We start from the raw sequence: 24356 nt of genomic DNA, 5'->3' as shown, positions 1-24356 counted from the left end.
CGGGAGATTTATGTAAAAGAGTCTAAATGAGGACGAGGATCACATTAATTTTAAAATGAAATTAAAATCTAGAAATAGTGAGTAATTTAATAAAGAAATAAAAACTTACAGCTTCGGAATGGTCGTGTTGTAGTTGACTTTTTCATTTCCGGGCCAGAATGCGCATCCTTTTGGTGGATAGTTGGTGGTGGCCGACTTCCGTCTCCGCTTTTGTCCCGCTGCGGTACCGTTTGAGGCACTCTCTTGGTAATTGGAATTACCATCTTTGTACGCCTATCGTAACAAAATTAAAATTGTCAAAATGTATGCTAGCCTTACAATATCATGTTCATTACCCTTATCAAAATCTTATCTCTTTATACCTATAGTTATGGTGGATTTTCATTGTTTTCTAAACCATAACTGTATTTTCCTTGTTAAAATTTTCCTTTACATAATGATACAATTTATTTCTATTTGAGTGTTACATATCAAAATCGCGTAACAACAACAGAGTGTACTTCAGAGTCAGAACTATTTCAAATCTAAAACATTAATAATAATAATTTAATTTGAGGATGATATAACTCTGTAATTTAAAAATTCCCACGGAGCACGACCTATGACACGAGTATTGTTTTCCCTAATCGTTTGTCTCGTAATAACACAGACAATATAATTACCGTAATTACATCAATTATCAGGTAACTTTCACACAAACAAAAGACTCAAACGTCGGTACGCTAAGTGGTAGACAATAGGCCCCGACCCCGCGGGCGGGTCAGTTCCGGGGCTAGTCGACTAATGAACAATGATTGGAATATAATAGGATAATTTGTGTGACTTTTGTCATGGTTATCTCCCCTTGTCGGCGCCCCTTGGAGCCCCGAGGCGCCAAAGGCCTTTTATTAAGACCATCATTATTTATTCTACATGTTGGATTAACGTGATTAGGAAATAATTAGGAGTCCTTGATGTCTACTTATCAAAAAACAATGTCAACAAATCTAGTGTATCTCCACGCTATTTACCTACCTGGAATATGAGTTCAACATTAGAAAGAAGTTTTACATCTTTAACATTTAATAAAAATATATATCTTGAAAGGGAAAATAGAAATATACACATAAACGTCTAAGAAACTTTCAATAAAAATATCATTATATATTTTACTGTCTTTTGCATTCGAGTTACATTTCAATCGCTTGAATGCGATCGAACATACCAGGTGATAAGTCAACGATTCGGGTGAAAATGATCACAATTTCAAAATATTTTTTAAATGTATATTCAATTAAAGAATCTAAAAGATTTTTATTCTTGATACATATCGGCTTTTATATCTCTGTCTCCCTCAAACGAAATGTAGTCTAAGTTTGATGTAGATAACAAACATATACCTGTCAACGAATGACAATTATGTGACTGAGGTAACGTGATGTTGTTATGAACGAATGAACATAAAACTCGAGATTAACAGCTTTATATAGCCGATGTACGACACAGCTTTTAAAACGATAGAGTGTAATATCCTAAAAGGTCGCTAAATGCTCTGGTGCACAATTATGTGCAATGTACTAATATGATTCAGCATATGTCCTTAGCTGTCTAGAAGATGGAATCACCATAATATTATCTTCAAAACTGACAACACATATGAATTAAATCGGAAACATAAATCACTTTTTTTCATAACCAATATTCATAGTATCATTTTGCAGATACTGCATGCGTTGTACCAAACACCTGCATCCATTAATCTACAACATTTGTCGATAAAAAATCTAAAGTGTGTTTATAGTAAATAAAACACCACGTGCGTTCCGCCGAATAAGTAACATATTCATTAGATTTATTGCCATTATACAGATTATGAATATTAACCCCCGAAATGACGAAGCTTTTACGGCATGAAGAGGTAAACATTTTTGAATTAAAGGGTTTGATCAAGGCCTAAGATATTGAGTATGCTATCTAAATCTCTTGCTTGAACAGATAGTTTTCTATGTGTGAAACAGTTCACCTAAAATCACATGGTAAATATTAATAATAATTTTCCTATGATCAAAAAACAAAATATGATTCAGTTTTGTGTACATATAAAAATTTAATATATATTGCAATTTGATTTCCTGAACCTCATGTTTATTGGGCTACAAATCTAATGATTCGTGAATATTAGCGGCGACAACTTTAAGTTATACTGTAAGTACATATTGTCAAAAGAATACTCACGATAGCCTTGACGTTGTTAGGTGACAGACACGGCTCCTGGTATCCGCTATCCGGAGACTTCATGGCGTAATTCTGGTTGTCCTTGACAACATACGGATATAATTGTTGATTCTCGTGGAAATATTGCTGCTGCTGGATATACCGCTCCAACATGGAGTCTCTTTCCGGGGTCTGGCCCTCGGAGGAGGGGCTGCTGAGGGCCGGGTACATGTACCCGTTAGCACTAGGATATGATGAGGGGTAGGAATTCTGCCTTACCGGCGTCACGTTATGGGACGGGTTAGCGTTAATGTTGGACTGGTAAGTCGTGTGGACGTTTTGGATGATCTGCACCGGCGGGACACTGGGAGAATACGTATACTGTCCAGTCTGCTGTTGCTGTTGATGCTGTTGGAGTGCTGACGTATTCACCGGCATTTGTAGTCCGGACATTGTGTCACACAGAACCGAGGACGGTGCACTCTGGACCATGTGGTCCGTCATCACTGACGTCGCTATGGCCGTATTTAACGGTAACATGGACATGGAAGTATCCTCCACGGGGGACACATCTCCATTCATATGAGAATACTCCTGCATTATCTCCGATTTCACTGGGTATAAAGGTATGTTACCACCAACATGCATGTTGGCTTGAGAGTCCTGCACGTATCCATTCATACATGAAGCAGACGACACAGCCATACCGCAATTATTAACGTTATTCACCATGGTCTGTTGATTGAGTTTCTTTAAGATTTTCTCGTTGAGTGCTTTAGAAATCCTTTTAGTCACACCGTTTGTCTTTGGCTGGTCAGTTGCACTAGTGTCCGAAGTATCACTATACTGGGCAGTTTCTGTGGTCACAGTGTCAACTGTTTTTACCTCTACACTGCTAATTGAAGTAATTGCGTGAGTTACGGGTATGCAGTCCTTATAAGGCGAGACCTCCTCGCCTGAGGGCACCAATTGTATTAACTGTTCCGGACTTACAGCCGCACTTTCTACCGGATACGCCGGTGGACTGGCGGACGGAACCGAGCATGACGTAGGTGAAGCGGTTGTCTCCATCCGCGCTTCGCTCAAGGCATCTTCTGTAGTTGCTTCAAGCAAGGTTGTGTCTTCCAAAGGTTCACCTTTTAAAGACATACTTTGGCTTTCTTCGGTCTATGAAAAAAATAATTGACAGATAATTACTCTAATTTGATAAAATAAAAACAGTTGGCTTTTACAAGATATTTCAGAAATTGATTGTTTAGAAATATACGTTCAGATGTATGATTTATATTACTTTAGAACTATTCTTTATTACAAATAAGGATAATTTATTACCACAAAAACATGATAATTACCTTCTATATAAAATAAAAATGGCCTCATTATTTATATTTCACACAAGTGCATTTCTGCTATAAATCAGGGTAATACTTAAACTTTTCAAAATCAAATGCAAGTCACTTATTTTTGCTGCAAGGGTGCATCTGAGAGAGTGTTTGAAGTTGTATATGTGGGAGCTGGGAGGTGCTGGTGTGATGTATGGGTTTCTCTGTAAGTGAACACATTACAGCCATATTTAGTGTGTTTTACTCACTATCGCTAACACACCTGTCATTCATACACATATAAACGTCTTTTTTTTATTACACGTCTCCACAGTCCGGTCATTTTGTTGTAAAATTATCTGTTTATAATTAATTACGGCCTTTTTTTCCCTCTTGTTACCTTTCCTGTGATAGATCTGGTGTATAAACATGTTTGTGGACTGTTGATTTACAAAAACGTAACAAATCTGAGCATTTCTTCTTTTTTTGTGTGAACGATCCACTTTTTTAGACACAAGAAACATCTCCACAAGTGTTGCTTATGATTTAAATTTACATATAAAACATTTGGAAATATTTCAAAATGATGAAGTTTAATTGTTAAGTTTTAATGAACAATCAATTTACCCTTATACTTGTAAAAATTATCAAATATATTCTTTAAAACGCTGGTTTCTGGGTTTCTATTTATGTACATGAGAGTTTATTTTTGGAAATGTTTGACTTTGAAAATTCACATATGCTAGAACATTTTATATATAAGTAGTATATATTGTATGTTGTTAGTATTACGTAATTCATTAATTTAGTTTTGGTTACAGGTTTGAGCACATACAAAATGTTTTTTTTTTTATTTTTTTTTTTACATTTTGAATGCCGAAAATTTTCAAATTACTGGATACGTACATACTGCCATACTCTTTTTGTAAATTAAACCTGAATTAAGATATTGATAAAGATATCTGAAGAAATACGCATGTTTTTTTGGGGTGTTTTTTTTCGTTTGTGTGTAAATATATTTTCCTAGAATTTTTACTGTATCATTAAGACATTCGGAACTTTTTTTGATACTATTGCCATTCTTGTTAGAGTTACCCTGGCTGGTAACGACCTAAACACAAAGCAAACTACATTATATTTTTAAATTCCAATCAAAACTTAAAAAAAAAATTGATTGATTAAAAGTCTTGTTTATTATATGACATAAGAGCTTAATGCATTTGTGATGAGTACAAACTTCTAGACGTTATATGTTTTAATCATAATAACGTCAACTTCCTGCTAATGTATATTCAAATTAATGTTTTAATTCGTATTTACATGTGCATGTATGTTATGTGACATGCTTACAACAAACAGGAAACTATGGTGATAATGTGACTTAACGATACAATAAGATTATAGTTGTTTACGTACACGTATCTTTGGAAATTAAAAAGTTTAAATCTCTTTGACAATCCAAAGTTTACGTAAGTTATTGTCATAGAAATTAATTATGGATTCGTATTTCAGATCACATGTTTGTAGTAATGTTTTTTATAAAAGGGTTCTTCAATTCACGTTAAAAAGTGACATTTTTTATTTATTAAATATTGATATTAAACAGGAAACTCAAAATTGTAAAATAGAAATTTCATTTTAGTTCCGCAAATATTTAGAAAGGAACTTTTTTCCCGACAATATCTGCGGCTTATTATTGACAAAGCAAGAGAATGTAGATTTCATGTTACAGCTGTCAATCAAAAGAGTGTTGTTCTTGACACAGACGTTCGCTAATTTGTTTAAAGAATTCAACATGTCAACATTACGAAATACATCTACCTAGGCCCGGGGCCCCACATAGAAAGTAAGGAGATATACTCTATATTACTACATCGAACCAATATAGCACGGGGGCGTGACTCTGGCCCCAGGGGTCGCGATCTTAATCAGATTAGAGCTAATCTATATTAGTAACAATCATTGCTGCTCTAAACGTTCCACTCAGAGACAATAGCAGATCAGCATTGTCCTGTCGGGAAACGTAATTAAACAATCAGACACGGTCATATCTGATCAATGTCGATATATAAATCCAATAATTAGTTGTCTGTATTTAATTGAGGAAATGAGATTCTTATCATTTTTATTTATAAAGAATATTATCTTACTTGACAGTCGGGGGAAATGTCGATTTTTGATTCTGATTGTTTCGTCAAACTTTCATCGCTATCGTCGATGTCTGTTTCTTTGAACTCATCGTCGCGATGACTGTGTTGTGTGCTTTCTCCATTTAAGAATTTATCGACATCAGTATGGAGGAGAGCCATGTAGTCACTTTCAGTTCCGTTGGCTGGTAACACTACCACCGCTGGATCCTCCCTTTTGATCAGCGAACTGGAAATAAAACGACATAATCTTAATAAAAAAAATCTGCAAAATTTGAAAATTTTACTTTGATAATAAACATATCTGATGGTTCGGCGTGTACGCGCCCGGTGATTAAATTCAACAGATTCGCTTATCAGGCTGTATGCGTTTTAGGTCCGCACTTTCTCTTACGTAACTCCGCAATTTAAAAATGTTTACCCCGACATCTATTAGTTAAAACCCCATCGAGCGTTCGCCATTTTTACAGAAACGGTGTAATTAAAGTGTCCGGTAGACGACAAGGGAGGGAAAAGAAACTGATAAGTATTGCGTACAAACTAAAACTTTTGAAAAGACCAGGTATGTTATGGCAAAAAAGTTATTTCTACAGAAATTTAATGTCTTTTCCGTGAACATCTTTGAAATGTATATAGCATACGTCCCGTCGTGTTAGTTTCTACACTTTATATAGAAATAAGATATGTATCTCTATGACACAACATTTTTCATTGAATGCCTAAATTTCTGCAATGGTTATAAATAATCACACTAGCGTATGCTCACGCGATGATATAGCACGGATAGACGAATATTATTTTTATTATTTATTTTTGATGCTTATGTTTACACTTTATTTATGGTATTGATAAGAATGGGGGAAGGAGGAGGGGGGAGGAGGTAAAGCACGTGACCTAGTAGACATTATATCATATTAATACCTTATAGGGACAATTCAGTGAGGCTAATTCTGTTACATAATCGCAAAGCTAAATAAGACATAAATGTATTGTTCTACATTCCTTATGAAATATATAACAAGGAATATCGACAAATCCCACGACATTGTTCAGTGTTTTGATTGATGCTGTTGAAATTCTAAATCGTTGATCAATACGATTAAGCAAGTACAACATGTACGCTGTACCCATACCCGAGCCAAAGTCACACACGTTAAACAAATGCAATACATAACTACTGAGAAGTTGGTGAAATTATTTATAAACAAGAACATGCATCTAATAAGTAACTACATTACTGACAGAGCGATTTGAGTAGTTCTAGACAAAAATTATATACTACACTGGAAAGGGCCAGGGTTCAGCATACAAGACATCCGACCACTATGTGTAATGGCGGACAGTAAGCGAGTTTGAACAACATACATTTCATTACAGTTGACCTTTCTGGCATATCACAGAACTGGTTTGTTTTCAAAATGTGTGCCAATTTTGATGTACTCTTAGACTGAATTATCCCTTTTGATCGTCACAAATATAACTTAATGACACAATATTCTTTATTACATATGATATCTGACAGAAATAAAGAAGATTGATTTTAAGACTTATAGCAAGCTTATGTCGCCTGCTTTATATCGCAAATACAACTTGTATGATATCATATACATACATTAAAAATGTTAAATCAACAGTTAAACAGTTCATTGAGACATGGTTCGAATTCCTGTATACCGAAATTACATCTTGATGAAACAATAAAGAACATCAGCGAATGATATCGACAAAGTCTAGTCATAATGTTATGTAGATTTAGATATTTATAATGTATATTACTATCTATGTAACTTGTTATTAAAACAATCCTTTAATGAAAGATCATTCAAACGACTTGTAGAATTAATTTTGAAGGATGATTCGCACATTAGTTTTCACACTCGACGATTTTCACATTTTCCCCTCGGCAACATTTCAAAATAATTTTGTTTTGAAAAAAACCCAGAATTGTATGACTGTTTTCAGTAAAGATGTATTCTATGATATACAGCATTGGTATAAAGTTATTCCGCATGTTAGATAACTGAAACACGTTATAACTAATTAAAAAAAAATATTCAGAATAAATCGAAAACTGTATGAAAATCCATCACGTATAGTCGAAAACACAATTTTCCGCTGACATCCCACTTGTTAACATTGCTTTTATTAACGAAAATGGCGGCGGGATGTTATTTTTTGTCCTAAAGCCTCGCAAGCCTCGCAAGGCTTTAGGGACTGCAGGCAGCGCTTTTGCCGGTACACGCTGGAACGTGCTTTTCCTCACCATCACCCCGCTGACGTTTAGAAGGATTATTCATACATTAGTGATATATATGGTAGCAATTTGCACTCATATACAACAGAACATAGTTTACAATGTTTGTCTAATCTTGAAATATAATAATTATTATAGTAAGTGATTTCGACAAAAAGAAAAAAAGTCATTTTAAGACTACGAAATGATAGAAAATATTTTTATCTTCAAAAGCAAGCAAATTAGATGGGTGTGCGATATTACATTCCCGAAGTCTTCACACTTAAAAAATAACCACAAGTTAACAATAGCACCCATGCGCAGAGATACAGTTGTGCACATCCGGTTACTTACAAGTGCGTCGTGAAGCACATGCACCGGTTACAAATTAAGCAAGTCTTTCTTGTTTTGAAATGAGTTCAATAAAATAAATTCCGAAAGTGTTCGAAATTACGTACTCCAACCAATGCTTTATTTCAAAACAGAATTGGATTAACACAACGTTGGTCCATATTTTCCGGAATTTGTTCTTTCCGTAAATCGTTTTAATTTTTATCCAACAAACAACAATAACAGCCACTGGTAGACATGGATGATGTTATTTTCTGCGGATTTTTGTCCGCAGACATGAGTGAGATGTTGACGGTCTAGTTGTTACGAGCCGAAATAATCAGCACAGCTCCTACTAACATATCCTCTTGCTGCCATATGAAACACTTCACGACATCCTAACACAGAAATTGAATTTCAACCGCTAAACTTACTTCACATTATGGAAGAAAACACAGGTAAGTTTAAACCACCAGTTTGTATTAAAACATTGGTTATCTCGTAAATGTTATAGACCACTATAAATGTTGAGAAGATGATGTCAAACTTAAATTCTATCTTCATAGTCCCAACAATTGACCTTCATGTCAAAGGCTTCTTTAGAAATAAAGGAAGATTTGATAAATTTACTGTCAAAAATTCTAGCAATGTTATTGATATATCTCCACCCAGTCGTCACCATGGTAACCGCGATGTCAACAACTCGTGTTGTACCTGATAATTATTGGGTACAGAATAAGTTCCTTGACCTCGTTAATTCTAAAATAAAATGGAGTGATTCTGGGGACACCTATCTACATTATACTTATATTTACTGTCTTAAACTGCTATGTATCACTTGACCTTTCACCAACGAACAACAATTCGTCTTCTTTACTTTACAATGCAACACTGTCTGGTTCATCACCCCGTACACGCTGTGACTGCCTCGTTTTTAACATGTACTCCGTGCCCGGGCGGGGAGGGGGATCGTTTTACACCTTAAATAGACAGATGATCAGATATTGGTGATTACAAGGCCATTAGTCGCCACCTTAGCTGTCAGCGTAACTCAGGGAAGAGGGTATAGCTAGGGATATCCCGGGTATGGGTTTATACTGTGGAATTCTATGAAAATTTCAAAAGTAGCACGTTTTCCACGTTATCCACATGGTTATTAAATGGTTGCCGAAGGAAAACACAACTATATCATATAACAAGAGATGTAATACGCCTTTGTGTTTTTTGTTAATCAGCATTCGGCAAGCATCGTGTTGGTTAGTTGCAATCTTACACTCGGGCTGAGATATCCTGTAATTGTCTATCTGACAGACCCATGTTACGTTTTATTGCTATTGTGAAAGCGGAAACAGCCATTTCAACTTCCATCATAATTGTTGTGCATGACCATCGCCGTTTCCATCGAGAATGTCGTCACACCAGGCAATGCCGTGATAACTTGAAATTAAAGCTTGGTAAGGTCACATGCTTAAGTAATTGCACCGAAATAAAATGTTTATATTAAGTTTTATAGATAGTTCATCACCAAAGAACGGACAAGGTCATCCAAACTTTTAATAAAGTATACACAGTGGGCTAAGCCCGGCAATGGGAGGACGAACTCTCCAGAAATTCACAGATTGCTATCTGGAGTATAAATATGAGATGTGTTGGAAAGGATGGTTGTCCGGTCATATACTTCTAGACATCTTACCACCCAGTCAGTGAGGTCGTGTGGGAATACAAGAATGTGACACATGTATTCCATAGGTAAATGCCTAAATCATAATATCATTAAAATTAAACCATAAGACGAATGAGGAGACAGGAAAATATCAATAAAGCACCTTTAAACATAGCATAAATACCCTCAAATTGGTTTTTTATGCAGAATATGTTACAAAAAGTATTCAGAAGAAACAAATGTCAAAAACCTACTAAAGGAAGAACGGAGGATTCATTTTGGAGAAAATGCTACATTTTTTGTAGTGATGATATGTTTACAAACTATGGTAGTCCATTATGTAACTAGTCTAGACAACACCGGTAATGTATGCATAAATAATTCATATTTCATATTACAAACATGTTCATACATACATGTGACACGCACACACTCTCTAGCATATTACAAACATATACATACACTTGCTTGCACGTCACGCACATACAATCTGCAAACTTATTATCCTTTATCACATTCCATATATAGACTATGATCGATTTTATTTTGCATGATTTCATTAAAAAAATGGTAATATTCATTAACGAGCATTCATTAAAAGATATAGTGTGTTACAAATAATCGGATGTCTATCTAGCGATAATTTCATTCATGATGTGTACAATTATAGGAGACAATAAGAACTAGAACATGCTAATGTGTATCCCTCTTACCTCTACAATGTACGAATGCTAATCTGCTGTTGAACATTCCGATACACTTTTTAAAAGACGTCGGCGAAATCGTTAGGACACTTCACGTTCCATTTCGCTGCATAAATTACATGTCTAGGTAAGCAATCAAGTGGGTATGATGTGCGCCAGGTAAAAAAAATCTTAACAAGATGTCCAAGCTTTCCTCCATCTACAATCTTGATGCACATATGTTCACATTTTCTCTGCAGTTGTAGCCATGTTGTCAACAAACATTTCCAATGGACGCGGAAAAGTCCGTTCCGCTTCACTGCCTGTTGGAATCTAGATAAAATGCTGATTTAAAACCCCCGCAATACACTATCGCGGCGATGACACTAACCGGCCGCCGATGGAGGGTCTCTGAAAGCCCTGTGAAAACTTAACACCTGTGTTGGTGACAGAGGCTGTGTCTATTCACAAGTTTCTCGGGAGTACGTCACATACCCATCTGTAAACTGACGGATAAAATACCACTTGTACACGAAATGTGTACCTCGTCATGCTTCAAAAACCGAAATAAACGCACATTTAATCATTTGTAAAGAAATAAAAAACACCGTAGCTCTGTCTAGGGGTCAAGGCCTGGTCGTCTCCTCAAGTGTTCATTGCACTCGTGATTTGTCCAGATTTCATAGTTTCACAAGTACTTCCAAAAGGAGTCTCATTATAGAGAAGATAGAGACAGCCACAAAAAAGGCATTCAATACAAATCAGAAATGAAAATGATACCATTCACAAGACTATGGTTAACAGAGTCATCAGATACCACTGTTCAACAAAAGACCCCAAACTTATAGAGAATACCTTCAAAAGCAGTTGAGAGGAGTACAAACATGTATCTCCGTGTGTAATTATCTGATTTTGTTTCGTAAACGGATGTATGCCCCATGTTTAAATCTGTTAAGTATGAAAAGGTAATTGTCTGAATCCCAAGTTCAACAACGTAGATTTATATGACAGATCAAAGCCGGGATGAGGTAAGATCAACAGCAAGGTGAAGAAAACGTTGAAAAAGACATACTTCTATTTTGGGAAATTGTGAGAAAAAAATCAATATTAAAGAAACATTCCAATGACTTTGAAGTGCGGAGTTGAACGAAATAATGATGGAAGGCGAATGAAGCTTTCAACTGGATCCATCTGCATCAGTAGGTACAATGTACATGACGGATTGAGGGATAGACTAGGGAAATATAATGTCCCTGTTAAAGTAGTTTTTATGCCCTACTCACACCCATGTTTCCTTTTCAGAGGTATGGGACCTGTGCTGTAATTTTTATGGTGTAATATCAATATTGTGTGTGATTGCAGTGATAAAACATTCATTCAGGTAGAACCACTCGATGTCGTTACTTACTGAACTATATACCACTTAGTTATGGTTCAAATACACACTCTAATAACACAACGACTATAAAGGTTACACTGTCAAAATGTTCAGTAAATATGGGCAACAGCGAACATTAGTTTCCCAAATAAAAAAAATAGCAGCAAAGGTTGGCAATAATCACATAAGACATTAAGAATTAAAGCAAAATAACCGAACCACAGAAATGCCATTCTTGGACTATGTTAGAAATTCGTGAAAACAATGTTATAGACGAAAAACAACTTACTCATAACGCTAAACTAAAACAGGTAAAAAAAAAAGTCAAACTGAATTGAAGACAAAGACAAATAGTCTCTAAAGATGATTCTAATCGATTGGTTGCTAGATTGGACTTAACATTCTATCAACAGCTAGGGTCACTTAAAACGAAAGTGATTAACACGTTGTCAGTATGAGGTGACCGGTTGAGGTATGCTGTTTGGAGTCTGTGGTGGCATGCTTCAGTGAGATAGCACTTTAAAAAGGGCAAGAGTTCCACTATTACAAAGAGAATCATCACGAATATACCGCAGCCTCCAAAAACACATATGCATTCCCACACGCAATACATAGCACCTACATGGAAGGACGGAGATGATATATACTACAGGTATATAAACTTCTTGTTGTTGTATTAGTTCCACGTCATTTAAATGAGATCACATGGACATGTGTTTGGATAAATTGAAACCTAATGATGAGTGAAAGTTATTATTTATCAACGGTAAGTACCGATTAATGTTATGATTTCAAAACGACAATAAGGGGAATGAGGACAAAACTATTAGTCACACTTACTCGAGAGGAGGATTTAAAAAATAAAAAAGGCATATAGAGTACGAAATTTGCACGGAAAAGTAATTATGGAAGTGATCAGACGCCAAATAAAATCATTATGGATCTTGAACTGTATATTTGTCCTCATGGTGCGGAAAATTTCAAATGATTTCAAAACGACATTAAGGGGAATGAGGACAAAACAATTAGTCACACTTACTCGAGAGGAGGATTTAAAAAATAAAAAAGACTTTATCTACTATTATGATTCCGACACCCATATACCCGTCACCAATGTTAAGATAGATTTAGACATGGTTATTGAGTAGCGGTACTAAGGGCCACACTGCATGGAATCTGGCCTGGTCACTATATCAAGGTACGTAGCAATGGTGCCGATTAAGACATCATGATACTTCATATAAAATGGATGCAAAATAGATGTACCCGCATAAAGTCAATTGAAAACCATCTGGTATATCAAAGGGTTACACAATACGACATTGCGTTTCATTTGATGTACTACTGTTGGAGATATGTTTAACATTGTTAATTTAGATGCAATATTTAGAGAAACTATTACGGACCCCCCTCTCACACAGGCTGCAACAGTGAATCAGAACATCTTCAAACTAATGTCATCAAGGGTAGGAAAATTACACAACAATGTCATTATTCCGTCCCTTATTTAGAAAAGAGTATACATTTAATATAATGAAACATTGTCACATATGCTTAACCATAAGATTATCCAGAACTGATGGAAAAAAATTGAAAAAAAATGCGAAAGACGTCCATTAGAGATTGTATCTGTGCGTAGTGGCTGATGACAGATTTAGGAGGACAGGTTTGGTAACACTAGTTTATAATTACAGACATGATTTACTGTCTGTAACACTGAGAGACCATCACGAGCAGCAGATATAAATAATTGATTATATCACACACTGTAGATGATAGGTAGCCGCTCATTTTACAAGGTGTTACCCTTCAGTTCGGGTGGATCATACTTCCAACGCTATATATAATCTACAAGAAGGACACCAACATCCAACGCCCATCTATGGGATAATGACATCAGCAAGCATCTGTGGGGCACTGATTATCAACAATCATCTATGGGACAATTATAATCAACAATCATCTATGGGACACTGGCAATCAACAAGCATCTATGTGAAAATGTCAATCAACAAACATATATGGGACAATGACAATCAACAAGCATCCGCAAGACACTGACAACTTTACCATTCAAAAATGATTGTTCTTCTACGTGTACTTATTGAAATCAAATAAAAAACGTCTTTATACGGAGAGTTTTGTGTCATTACAGTACACTTGCACTAGTTCCTTTTAATAAATTGCAAATTTCTCTATCGAAAAGAGACAAAAAAGTCTATGCGTCACATAGACGTGACGTATAGGGAACACAGTATTGGAATGACCTTAACCGATAGTAGGACGTTACGCAAAACAAAACACAATCTCACAAATAAAGAGTCAATTCAGGATGGCAGGTGAAAACAAAACACAGCCACATGATCAGGAAAAAACAGTAAGTGAGGAATGAATAGAACAGCTATACAGTCACTGTCAAACGCAGAATAAAAACTTAAAGAGGTAGATCGTATTTACATCTGCTAAATTACGTGGAAGAAATTCCTCATTGCTCTATTCAGCCTATCAAGATTAAAAATACTGATACGTCATCAAATTATAAATGCCCATGTGACATGATCATCAATGCCGCCATACAGCCATGTCGAGTTCCTGAACGTGATCGTCATAACAATGAAACTTCTGCTGATATATCGGTGACGAAAAATAACATAAACATTGCAGTTAGATGGTGAGATAAAGAATGATATCTCATGCCGCTGTCCGTGTCAGAACTATTATATATAATAAGTTAAAAGGCATATAGAGTACGAAATTTGCATGGAAAAGTAATTATTGAAGCAATCAGACGCCAAATAAAATCATTATGGATCTTGAACTGCATATTTGGCCTCATGGTGCGGAAAATTTCAAATGATTTTTTTTTGTTCTTTATTTAAGTACTACACTTGATAATTCATAGATAAGATGTGGATTTTTTTTACTCAAAATATGCAAAGATAATCAGATAAAGTTAGAAAGAGAAAAACATCATATCATGACTTGGTAATTTCACTGAAAAGCTAAAAATAAACTCGTAGATGCTAGATTCCTCGAAGGGAAAATAATATCTCTGATGAATCCTAAAATGGGGATACGATCATCTCTGACGAATCCTAGAATGGGGATACGATCATCTCTGACGAATCCTAGAATGGGGATACGATCATCTCTGACGAATCCTAGAATGGGATACGATCATCTCTGACGAATCCTAGAATGGGGATACGATCATTTCTGACAAATAATAGAATGGGGATACTATCATCTCTGACGAATCCTAGAATGGGGATACGATCATCTCTGACGAATCCTAGAATGGGGATACGATCATCTCTGACGAATCCTAGAATGGGGATACGATCATCTTTGACAAATCCTAGAATGGGGATACTATCAGCTCTGACGAATCCTAGAATGGAGATCTTTCATCTCTGAGAAAAACATCTTTGAAGGGGGTGACACTATCATCTCTGATTATTCCTAAAAAGTGACTATATAAAAGTTCTTACGATAAAAGGGAAAACCTGTTTCAGGATATCACGAACGTCATCATCACCAACGATTTTTAAAGGACAGAGCGAATCGTCAGAAGCCAAAATAGGAAGTATCTTAAAAACATGATTTCACCTCGTCTGAAGTTGTAATACGTGTAATTGTTTAATGTTGGTTTTCACGTGTTTTGCTGACAATCGCAAAAACGTGTATGTATTAACATCGTTAATGTAGTTTGTTTGCATATGAGATTTCATATCCAACTAAAGTTAGTAATATATCCAGTCAACCTTGAACTAAATAAGTAAACATTAAAAAAACCTCTTGAACCAGCTCTTGGGCCACTTTTAATCTTAAAAGATTATTTAAATCGATAACTCTGTGTGCCTTCATGTTCTTTATTAAATGTCACCGACCTCTACTGAGACTTCCGACCTGATGCTTAGAGGTGAAGTTAGAAAGTGGAGGTCAATAATGTCATATGTTTAAAAGTACACCACACAGGTAAAAAACGTCTCCCGTGTAAAGGACAGATACCGAATCCCGCGTCATACCAAACACACAATATGGATGGATCATCTACAGGTTCAAATAATATATAGGATACTCCCATTTCACAATTATGCTACATGTGAATTCATATGTAGCTAAATATGTCTAAAATTTATTGATGTTTTTTGTAGTTATTAAACATATCTTAACATTTCTTTTCACATTAAAACACTTAAATGGATAATTGATGTACGTGGTTGGTGATAACATGCAGGTATAATCACTTAAAATGGAAATCACGAAAAATACACATGTATAATGTCCCTGGATGGGTTCTTTTGTTTACACTGTAACAAATGGACAAACATGTGTGTCATAGCAACCAAACCCCAAGAAACTGTTCATGATAAAGGGGTATGCTTTTGATACAGTTCGAATTACGCATATATACATATTGACGAACATTTTTCATTCATCTGAGGACAGACAGACCATGACGACAGACATCCGACCTGTCGTGGGAGGGAGGCGTTATGCATGGCTTAGCAAACAAAACAGAGGGTCTACATTATCATCATCTTAATTTATTCATTTTCATAATTAAAACCGTCTTATTACTAACACCTACATAACACATACGTTTAAGATGATATCATTTAAGCTTATTAGTTTTATCAACTTTTATTGGTTTTTATTTCCATTGTTGTAAATTAGATCACATATTTAAAAGCTGAGTCTTCTAGTAAAGTTCGTCAAAATGGACATCTTTTATTACCTTAATGAATAAATCTACAATAGTATGAATATTCTAGACATAGAGGTACTAAAACATGATACTTAAGTCATTCCTAACCATAAAACACGAGGGTTAATTTAAAAAGGCAAGGTTCGTTGTATCTATACATTTATATATAAAAAAAGAACCTCGATATTTTAGCCTCATTTAAAATGGAATTGCATCATGCATCTGTTAGTTTGTCTGCGACTTGTCAATGCTACAGAATGTAAAATGTTTGCTAAATGGAAACGACCAGAAGTGTATGGGGTTATAAAAAAGGTATTTCAAATTTTAGACAGATTACTGATTTTTTGTGGTTTTAATTTGATGCCGCCCAATTACGAACTACTAATAAATATGGAGTTTATGTATTAGAACAATTCATTTTCCATTAGTGTAAGAATTCTTTCTTTTCCTTTGCATGCAAACCCCTCCAGGCATATTTGTACATAATATAATTTTGTAAAAGGTTTTGAGTGAATGTAATCTAAAGATAACGAAAGAAAAAATGTTTTTTTTTACAAGCGCGACCTTCCCATAAAATGTAAACTATTGAGCAAACCTTGATATATGAGAATAACTATTTGACGTGATGCTTCCAATAATTACTGTTACGTAATACAAATCCTGGGGTATAGTATGAGCTAGCAGTAACGTAGGCTGGTTTCAAATGTTTATGAGACCGGATCTCCAAAACCGCTAGATACAAGGTCAAGACCACATCTTAAAAGGCAAAATTTAATTTCAGGTAAACCCATCCTCTTTTTGGATAATAACGAGGCTGTAAATGTTTTTTTATAAGAAAGTCATTTACAAGATATCAACATCTATACCATGAAACACGAATCATACAAGTAAAATGGTCCTACATCTTTAACGCCATCAGAAAAATTACGTCTTTTGTGGAATAGATATAACTTTCAAGTTATGTAATGGTCTTAGCGGTCCTAGTTATCAACATAACACTGGTGACAAAAACAACAAAAAATGGTTTGTTTGTATTCATGTTTCCAAAGCAACCACGGAAGCAACCAATATCTAAACAAACGTTCAATGCTATTTACAATATTTACATTACACGTTACACAATCGATTTCGATATTGGATCATGTCAACAAGATTGTGTATTCAGCAGGGATAATTGAAAGTAATTAAAGTAGTCAAATGCCTATGATATATACCGGTATATTGTACTTCTTGTTATGTCATGAGCCTTCCACAATGATATATTTAAACGTCTGCATACAATGATTTCATTGTCGTTTTACCCGGATAATGATAACTCACAGAATCACACTGTGTGTCCGCCGTAAGAAGGTTTACTTTCAATGAACCACATTCAGACACTAAAAACACAATCGTACCATATTCCAGTCCCTACATAGCCAAGGTCAGGGTGAAATCTATGCTATTATCATATAATAGGAATTTGTTCGATAATGTTTTCTCCATAAATTAGGACATTTTTATTCGCGACAACACCGAACCATCACTTATAGAAAATACAACATGTACTAGCTCCAGGCAGAACCTGAACTAGAGGTAAATATTGATTAGTTATGACTTACCTTTCAGTCTCTTCCTCGTATATATGTGCCATTTTCTCAATATCGATTTTGTCTCCAATTTTTAATTCACTTTTTTCTATGGCGGGTAGGTTAATGTATTCATGGAAGAGGGCTGCAGCTGAAGCATTAGTGCTATCCTCGCCATTAATAGCGGTGGTGGCCGCGGTGAGAGGATGTCCGAAGAACGCTTGAATATCATCCGGAGGCCCATCTTGTTCAGATCTGCGCTTGGAATCCTTTGGACCATCTTTCTTTGTATGCTTGCTTTTTTCAGATGTCCTAGAATATCAAAATATAAAAGAAATGTTATCAATTGATTAAACTTGTCATAGAAGTTTCATTACATAATTGGCATTGGTTTTAAATAAATCTGCTGCAATGGTTGAAAATGCAGAATGCATAATGAGTGAAGAATTCGTGTGCAACATTTTACCTTAAATCAAAGAACAATGGTGAGTACAGAATATCCAGTATTGCTTTCTCAAATTCGATGTCAGACAGAAATAGCTTCCCACCTCTGCTATTCATGGCTGTCTGACGAATTGTGACGAAGTCTTAATTACCAGTGTTTTCAAACTAAGGCCACCTACAGCACGAGATAGAATCAGACTCCTGGTGGTCACCAGTGTCTATAGCAGACAGGTGCTACTTTCAGCTATTTGAACACGCTATTATTCCAACAAGACGTATGAAGCGTAAGAAATTCTACTCAATGATAAAGAAGCTGTCAATCCGACAATGTAAATCGTAATGTTTTGCTACCGAGCCGAGCTGACATCCCGTATTTTGTATAAGTTTACAACAGATTATCACGACATTTCATCGGCCCTATTTTAAACAGTTTGGTTTCCTCTGTATATAAGTATCTACCTACACAAACAATTTTATGGTCATTTTTTATCTTATTGAAACATATCATTACGAAATGGAAGCCGGCCCTTATACCACGCAATCGACGGTGGGACAACTGAACCTTTTCCAATTAGGAGCTGGCATATCTGCACCGAGGTGAGATTTAAATTTAGTGGTGGGAGGAATTCATCGAACCATGAACGTATTTATCATGACTCACTTTGTGTCCGGAACCTATAGGAACTCAACAGTGGAACATTTAGCATAATGTGTGTTTGAAGTATAATGTGGTAATTCATATGGTAAATAGTGAAATATCGCATTTTTGCATGAAAAGTCCGTAAGAAATTTATCTTGAATAAATCTGATTTCCATCGTTTTAATATACCATTACTTTTCACTTTTGCATTTTTATTGTTATAAATTATTGATTTGTATCTTCAACATTCATTAAATACATTAATAATGGCTTTTTCACTTTCCAAATGTTATTTAATTTAATGATGCTACACTGTATGTGATATAATGACGTTTTAATTACTAAGCAGGTACTTTTTAGTCTATCCTGCGACCACCTCCAAACTTTCCAAATGTTATTTAATCTAATGATGCTACACTGTATGTGATATTATAATGACGTTTTAATTACTTAGCAGGTACTTTTTGGTCTATCCTGCGACCACCTCCAAACTTAAGTCATTATTAATGTTGTAAATATATACATACAAAATGTGTATGCATCATTTATAAAAAAATATGTTAAATAATAAGATTCAAATATAAGAAAAGTGGCGTAATTTGAAAAAGAAATTATATATTTATGTATATATTTTTTACTATACATTTATCTTAAACAGCTCCAATCATTTACCCAAAATACGCTATAAGGTCATTGTTGTAAAGATAAGCGAGAAAGACGTAACATGAACTGAAAAGGATGCATATTTTATTGACACTTTCAGCACGCGAAGAGCGATTTTCAAGGCCCTTTTTAATATATGGATTCCAGGTTTCGATTGCAGTTGGCGATTTAGTTACAATGATAAATGTTTACATGTTGCATGCTATTCTAAATACTTAATATCAGAAGTGTATTGTGTGTAGATATCCTACAAATTACGACAGGTGCTGGTGTTACGCACCATGCACAATGAGCTCAGACGATCAAATTTTCAATTAAATGATTTAGCATCAGATATTTGCCTAAGGCAGTAGATATTTAAGATATATACATAACCACTCAGTATTCGAAATTTCACGTAGATTTTCGTTTTCCATTTCTGATTTAGCTATTTGTTGACAATAGGTGTAAAAAATAGTTTTATTCTAGTCATAAATCACCATTCACTCTGAAGAAAATATTATTGACTTTTCAATATATTTTTCAAGGTACTTTCTTTAATTATTCGTACCTCTAAAAATATGTAACTCAAATTGATAACAAAGACGCAAAAGGAAACCAGAATTGTAAATGAAGCCCCATTAAAGACACATAAAAACACACATTGTTAAGTTAGAGAAAGTTATAAAGTTATTAAAATTGAGTATTGTGTATTGAGATAATTAGGATAATATTGAAAATTTTCTTTATATGTAAATACTTATTTTGTTGTGATAAATATTGGAGTGAAAAATACACATTCAAAGACGAATTATACAATCCAAACAAAATATTTGTTGAACAAGGAAAAAATATACACAAAATATACAGTAGTGAACAAGTTCTTGGAGAGAATGAGACCTTGGGCTCCGAAAGAGTAAACTATTTTTGCTGTAATATCTACATTCTACAACATTAACAACAGTTACGGGCTTGTTTTACTCTGCCAAACACACAGGGCGAAGTATAGAATTAAACTGACCCTTTTCTATTCAATCCACTACGATTATAGACCTAGAACCTCTCGTGTCGAAGCATGATTTTGTCTACTTTGAAATGTGCATTTCTGTGAAAGCCTCAAAACATCAATGAAATTTTATCCGGTGTTTCATAGTACGTACAAATGGATGACGCTAATGGGTTCAAAATACCTTAGTTGACATTTTACATGAAGGATATAAAACTAGAAAGAATACTTTTTTAATTGCAATTTGTACCGTCTGCATTCCATTGACGATAGAAATCCGAACGACAATAAACAAGGTAGACCGACTCCGGTGTCAGGTATGTCGGTCAGCTTTGCAATTAGCGATACAATCTTTGGAGGAGAACATTCAATATGTGTTATAGAAGCAATCAAGGTCGAGACAAGTTCTAACTACCGACCTGTCTTACTCACAAGGTCGGGGCACTTTAGAGTATCAATTGTTGATTTCACTGTCGTCGATAAATGATAAAACGTATCGTCATATCCTTGTGAGAGTATTCAGTGGTCCTTTAAATATTTATTTTTATTTGAGTCTACACAGAGGAATTTGATATTCTTGAAACAAGATACGAAAGTATAGCAATGATCCGAAGTGATTCATAAGTACACTCCAAAACACAACAGACAACACCCATTAATAATTATCTACCTTTCATCATCAGAAATTCACAGCCGTAACTGTCACCTAAGCTTAAAAAATAAAACCAAAGACCAAAAAAAATAGATAAACGGCAAAATTAACCTTACGTGTTTGTGTCAACTGCAATGATTTTAGAATTAATCGTTTTCCAAAAAAAGATATTCATTATAATATTTTTTAGAGAAATTTATAACTTACCATTTAAGGTCATGTAATATAACAAAATCCTCCATATCTATGGAAACATCACTCAACGTAAAATCTAGAATCATCCTCATGGATCACGTCTACCCGCCTGATCTAGTCAATACACTTGTCCGCAATGTAAAACATCACCCACACACCTATATCCCACTTTAGAACCATCATATCAAAATAAACCATTCATATCGCGTTAGTGACAGTCCAAAGGACACGCACCACTTGTCGTGATCTAGACTTATTCAGAGCTTTTTTCCACCTCTTCTAGACACTTCGATAAACATCTCTTTCACTTTATACTAAATGTGATTTCATAAGAAAGCGACCAAACCATTAATCTTCAATAGCCGTTTTGTCAAACACACTGTTGAGTTAGGGTGTGTAAAAGGACCCTGACTTTATACTGCATACAAATGAAACCCATCATAAAGATTTATAAATACAACACAAATCTGCCATGATTTGGGGTCCTAATATTGTTACAGGTAATCCATGATCCTGATAAATACAGGTAGATGTCACAATACCTTACATTGGTGTTAAAACACTAAATTAATGTTAGCTGCACACCTGACAGCAGAAAATCATAAGTGGCATCACGGTGTGGTTGTCACGCTCAGGTGATTACACAAATGCCGTATAAATTCATTAATACACGTGTTTTTCCCCAAAGGGAAACATATCGGAGATTGAGATTAACGAAATAAATTTATTGGGCGTGTAAAGACGGATGACAAAATAGCAAGTATTTCACAAAATTCATCCTTGGAAACTTCCATCCTAAGGTTGTAAGGGAAATGAATAAAAGATCAAAGTATTTTGTCGAGCATGTTCTGCTGATAACTAGACCAAAGGAAAGAAAGAAATGAAAAATAAAGTATAAATAGAATATAAACATATGTAACTATGGAATTACAAAAAAATTCATTAGTGTGCATTGCTTAAATGTATCGCAATATCTTACTTATGGAAATGGTACCGGTGCATGAAAACGCATCGATCGAACACTGTGATAAGTACAGTTTACATGTCATAAAACAGAAAGGGACAGTTTGGTACCAGGTATTTATAGTCTTACATGGATCTAGGGATGCAGACTCAATGATGTAGACAGATAACCTATTTAGAACGAAGAAACGCTGTACCTGTAAGGCACTAATTGTGTCCTTAAAATCTTCATTGCTCTGCCAGAAATTTCACTTAAAATCCAATTTCGAAATTCTGGAAATAAGATCCTATGTCATATTTTGCAGAGAAGCATAATTGTAAATTCCTTTTAAGGTCACGGATGTAAGACAGAACAGGCTATGGTTAAATCCTAGTGATAAATAAACATTGATGTGTAATCACACGTTGTCTAAAGAGGCAGTCTACCTAACACAATGGCACATTGTCTTCTTCACCCACGCGCACTAACCAAGCACCATACTTGAATGAACGTCTCGATGTACCTTTAGACGATTGTTACAATGTTCAAGTTAGGTAAGAACCACGTGGTCTTCAAAACAGATCCAATATACAAATGCTACATCCGGCAACTGTGTTTTTCCTTCTTTTTTGTCTGCATCCAACCTTGTTTAAAAGACGTCTACAAGAACATGCGACCATCAAACCATTTATTGCATCCAGTCGTATGGGGAAGTCGTCTACAAGAACATAAGTTTAGCAAAAAACTGCATTACATCAAACCAAATTGCTAACACAATCACTCAAATAACTTTCCTATGCCTTATCCACTGCAATGAGTCCTTTACCGTCGAATAGAGGATCCGAAACACTTTTAGTCCAAACCTCAATTATGTAGGTAATAAAAGCTTTTTAATTCGTGCCTGTGTTATGGAACCAGGTGAAAGCGAACACAGTGACCTAAACACACACAGGGGTACTGGACCGAATAGATATATATCTGACAATCAGCCGGAAATAGTTCAATTCAGTCAGCAGGAATCTGAACGTAAACAATCTACAGCACGGAAAACAAAACAAAACTTCCTTTCATGGCTAAATCGCTTTCGTACGTTTGTCCGCTTATCGTAATCGTCCTTGGTATTGCTGTATTGTGTGATCCTACTCGTGTATTGTAAGAGTAGGATCCGTCACGGGCCCCAATCAACGTAAGCCTAAGAACAAGGCGTGGTGAGGGATTATTTCTACTACTGAATATCACAGGCACCCAACAGTGTTGACACTAGTCATACGTACATCGGGTAGATTTCTTCTTTCAACACCAAAATAAAACAAAGGTACAGCAGTGAGGCAAACACCGCAAGTAGTTGTTTTCAAGTCATTCAATATTTTCTTTGGTAGTTATTAATACACACTTATCGCCAGTTTAAACATTGTATTTGTACTTGAATGGACTGAGAAACAGTTCTAAATATACACAAGGCTATTCATTTGCATTGAGAAACTTTTATGAACATACACAGGACTATCCATTTGGACTGAGAAACAGTTCTGAACATACACAGGACTATCCAATGATGCGTATTGTCACGGATGACGTAGAAATGTATTTAAAAATCACATTTCAA

General features: G+C 35.2%; 1 protein-coding gene across 5 annotated transcripts in view; it reads right to left on the bottom strand.

The window, feature by feature from the left end:
* The window catches only part of LOC138324877 (grainyhead-like protein 1 homolog), a 61674-nt gene that overhangs the window by 11147 nt on the left and 26171 nt on the right, over positions 1 to 24356 (bottom strand). The window contains exons 1-5 of one of the 5 annotated variants that reach the window (XM_069270100.1): positions 22968 to 23836; positions 18262 to 18540; positions 5666 to 5891; positions 2215 to 3360; positions 110 to 273 (exon numbers count right to left, since the gene is read on the bottom strand). In XM_069270100.1, coding sequence (XP_069126201.1) covers positions 110 to 273; positions 2215 to 3360; positions 5666 to 5891; positions 18262 to 18540; positions 22968 to 23002 — 1850 coding nt within the window. In that variant the 5' untranslated portion in view covers positions 23003 to 23836. Of the gene's footprint in view, positions 1 to 109; positions 274 to 2214; positions 3361 to 5665; positions 5892 to 10601; positions 11087 to 18261; positions 18541 to 18694; positions 18831 to 21819; positions 22119 to 22967; positions 23837 to 24356 lie in introns of those variants that run through there. The other 4 variants (XM_069270097.1, XM_069270096.1, XM_069270098.1 and 1 more) reach the window with 4 other exon arrangements.

This window comes from Argopecten irradians, chromosome 6 (genome assembly GCF_041381155.1).
Source record: "Argopecten irradians isolate NY chromosome 6, Ai_NY, whole genome shotgun sequence".
NCBI classification, from domain to species: Eukaryota; Metazoa; Mollusca; class Bivalvia; order Pectinida; family Pectinidae; genus Argopecten; species Argopecten irradians.
The sequence above is the reverse complement of the archived record's forward strand: the minus strand, read 5'-3'. Positions and strand labels throughout refer to the sequence as shown.